This window comes from Helobdella robusta (assembly GCF_000326865.2).
Source record: "Helobdella robusta unplaced genomic scaffold HELROscaffold_64, whole genome shotgun sequence".
Classification (NCBI taxonomy): Eukaryota; Metazoa; Annelida; class Clitellata; order Rhynchobdellida; family Glossiphoniidae; genus Helobdella; species Helobdella robusta.
The window spans coordinates 371,327-373,633 of NW_008705358.1; the positions used below are offsets into that span (position 1 = coordinate 371,327).

The 2,307-nt window shown below is 37.9% G+C and overlaps 1 protein-coding gene across 1 annotated transcript in view; it reads right to left on the reverse strand.

The window, feature by feature from the left end:
- Nucleotides 1–287: 287 nt before the first annotated feature.
- The window catches only part of HELRODRAFT_88370 (hypothetical protein), a gene marked incomplete at both ends in the record, with an annotated part of 3,809 nt that continues 1,789 nt past the window's right edge, over nt 288–2,307 (reverse strand). Inside the window, one exon of the mRNA XM_009029960.1 lies at nt 288–520. Coding sequence (XP_009028208.1) covers nt 288–520 — 233 coding nt within the window. The remainder of the gene's footprint in view (nt 521–2,307) is intronic.

The window sequence follows — 2,307 nt, forward strand, 5'->3', positions numbered from 1 at the left end:
TTATTATTAGTAGTAATAGTAGCAGCATCCTCACAGCTGTTACTATCACTGCTGCTACTGTAGCAACTTCCATTACTACTACTACAACAACTGACTAAATCCCTAGCGGTTAGACTACCAGCTGAAGTTGTAGCTATAGAAGTAGCTGTATAAGTAGTTGTAGCTGAAAAAGCAGCAGCTTCAGCAGCAATCGTTGTGTTTGTATCTGTAGCTGTAGTAGTAGTACTAGAAGCAGTAGCGACTGTAGCCACATCAAAAACGCCATTACAGCAGCCATATTTGGCATAATGCCTTTCGAGATTGATAAGTTGGGAGAACGACTTTCGACAGGTGGTACATTTGTGAAGTTTTTCTCGTCTGTGAATGTTTTTAATGTGACGCTGGAGGTTCGAGGAGATGCTGAAAGATCTGTGGCAGTGTAGGCACAGGTACGGCTGTTCCCCTGTGTGTGTCCTTAGGTGGCGAGTCAGGTTGGCCGACCGTGGGAAGGTTTTCAGGCAGTAGTTGCATGAAAATCGGTCTTTTTGCGTCGAGTTGTTTGTGTAGTTGGAGATAGTGAAGTTGTTGTTGTTGTTGCTGTTGTTGTTGTTGGTGGTGGTGGTAGTTGTGGTGGTGTCGCTGGTGAAGTTGCTATTTGGGTTGTAGGAATTGTTGATGTTGTCGCTGTTGTTGTTAGTAGGGTTGTAGTGGTCGTTGTTGTTTGAAGATGGCGATCTTTGTCGTTGTTGTTCGTTTGGCTGTTGTTGCTGTTTTTCATGTGATTTTGAACTGCTTTTGTTGTTGGTGTTGTTGGTGTTGTTGATGTTTTCGTTGTTATTGTTGTTGTTGTTTTGCTTTAGATGTTTCGTTACATTAACGCAATTGTTTTTGATGTCACTGGCCTTGCTTGAAATCTTCGAACTGCTTTCAAAACAGCCGAACGATGATGACGAAGTATGCAATGTCAGAAGACTGTCAATAATGTGGTTGTTGTTGTTGATATTGTTGTTGTTGTTGCTGATGTTGTTGTTGAGGTTGTTGTTGATGTCATTGCTGTTGCATTTGTTGTTGATGTTATTGTGTAGTATAGTGCTGTTGTTACTGTCGTCAGAGTCTTGCAGATTTAAACAATTTTCTAGCGAATTTTTATCAAAATCTGATCTTGAAAGATGTTTTTGAAAATTTTGTTGATGTCTTGTCTGTTGTTGTTGATGTTGCTGTTTCAAGGTGTCGTTGTACAACTCGTCTAAATTTTGCTGCGGTATTCTCAAATGGTTCGTATAATATGGATGGTGAAATGTTTTAAGAAACACCTCGAAATTTTTCGAAATCAGTAGCAAATTTGGGTTTTTGCAGAACGTATAATCAAAATTCTTACTCTTCTCCGCCGGCCTATGTTGAAGATGTTGTTGAAAATGTTGTTGATGTTGTTGTTGTTGATGTTGTTGTTTATTGGAAATACCCAAGTTACTATTATTAGATGTTGAGGATTGGTTGGAGTTACTATCATGATTATTGTGTGCATATTTAGCCTCGTGGTTTAAACTTAAATCTAATGGCTGGTTGTCATCGAATTTGCGTGAGATGTTTAGTTGTGATGTTGTTGTTGTTGTTGTTGGTTTGTTGACGTTTTTGTATCTCGTTGCTGGTTTGTTGTTGATTTGTTGTTTACTATTTGAATTACTATCGTTAACTGTTACGTCATCGTTATTTTTGTTGTTGTTGTTGATGTTGTTGTAGATGTTGTTGTTGATGTTGTTGTTGTTGTTGAGATGATGTGGTTGCTGTTTTATGATTCATCCAGTATCGAGATGATGGCATGTAGCTTGTTGTGATGTTGTTGTTGTTGGTGGTGGTGGGTGTTTTTATGTTGTTGTTGTTGTTTAGTTTGCAGTTGTTGTTGTTGATGTTGTTGTTGTTGATGATGCTGATTTTGTTGTTGTTGATGTTGTTGTTGCTGATGGTATTGATTTTGTTGATGCAATAAACTTGACTTTTCATTCATAACAGTTGTTGTTGTTGACGATGTCGTTGTTGATGTTATTGACTTGTTTGAAAATGATGAAATTGATGTTGTTGTCGTTGTTGGTGTTGTTGACTTGTTTGAAAATAATGAAATTGATTTTGTTGTTGTTGTTGTTGTTGTTGGTGGTGGTGGTGGTGGTGGTGACGTCACTTGCGTAGTTTTCGCTTTAGATGAAGATAGAATTGCTTCGATTAATGACGTCATAGTTGTTGTTGTTGTTGTTGTTGTCGTCGTTGTTTTGTTTACTACCATTTAAGACTAACTGTTGGTAATGTAATGACGATGATGATGATAAGGATATG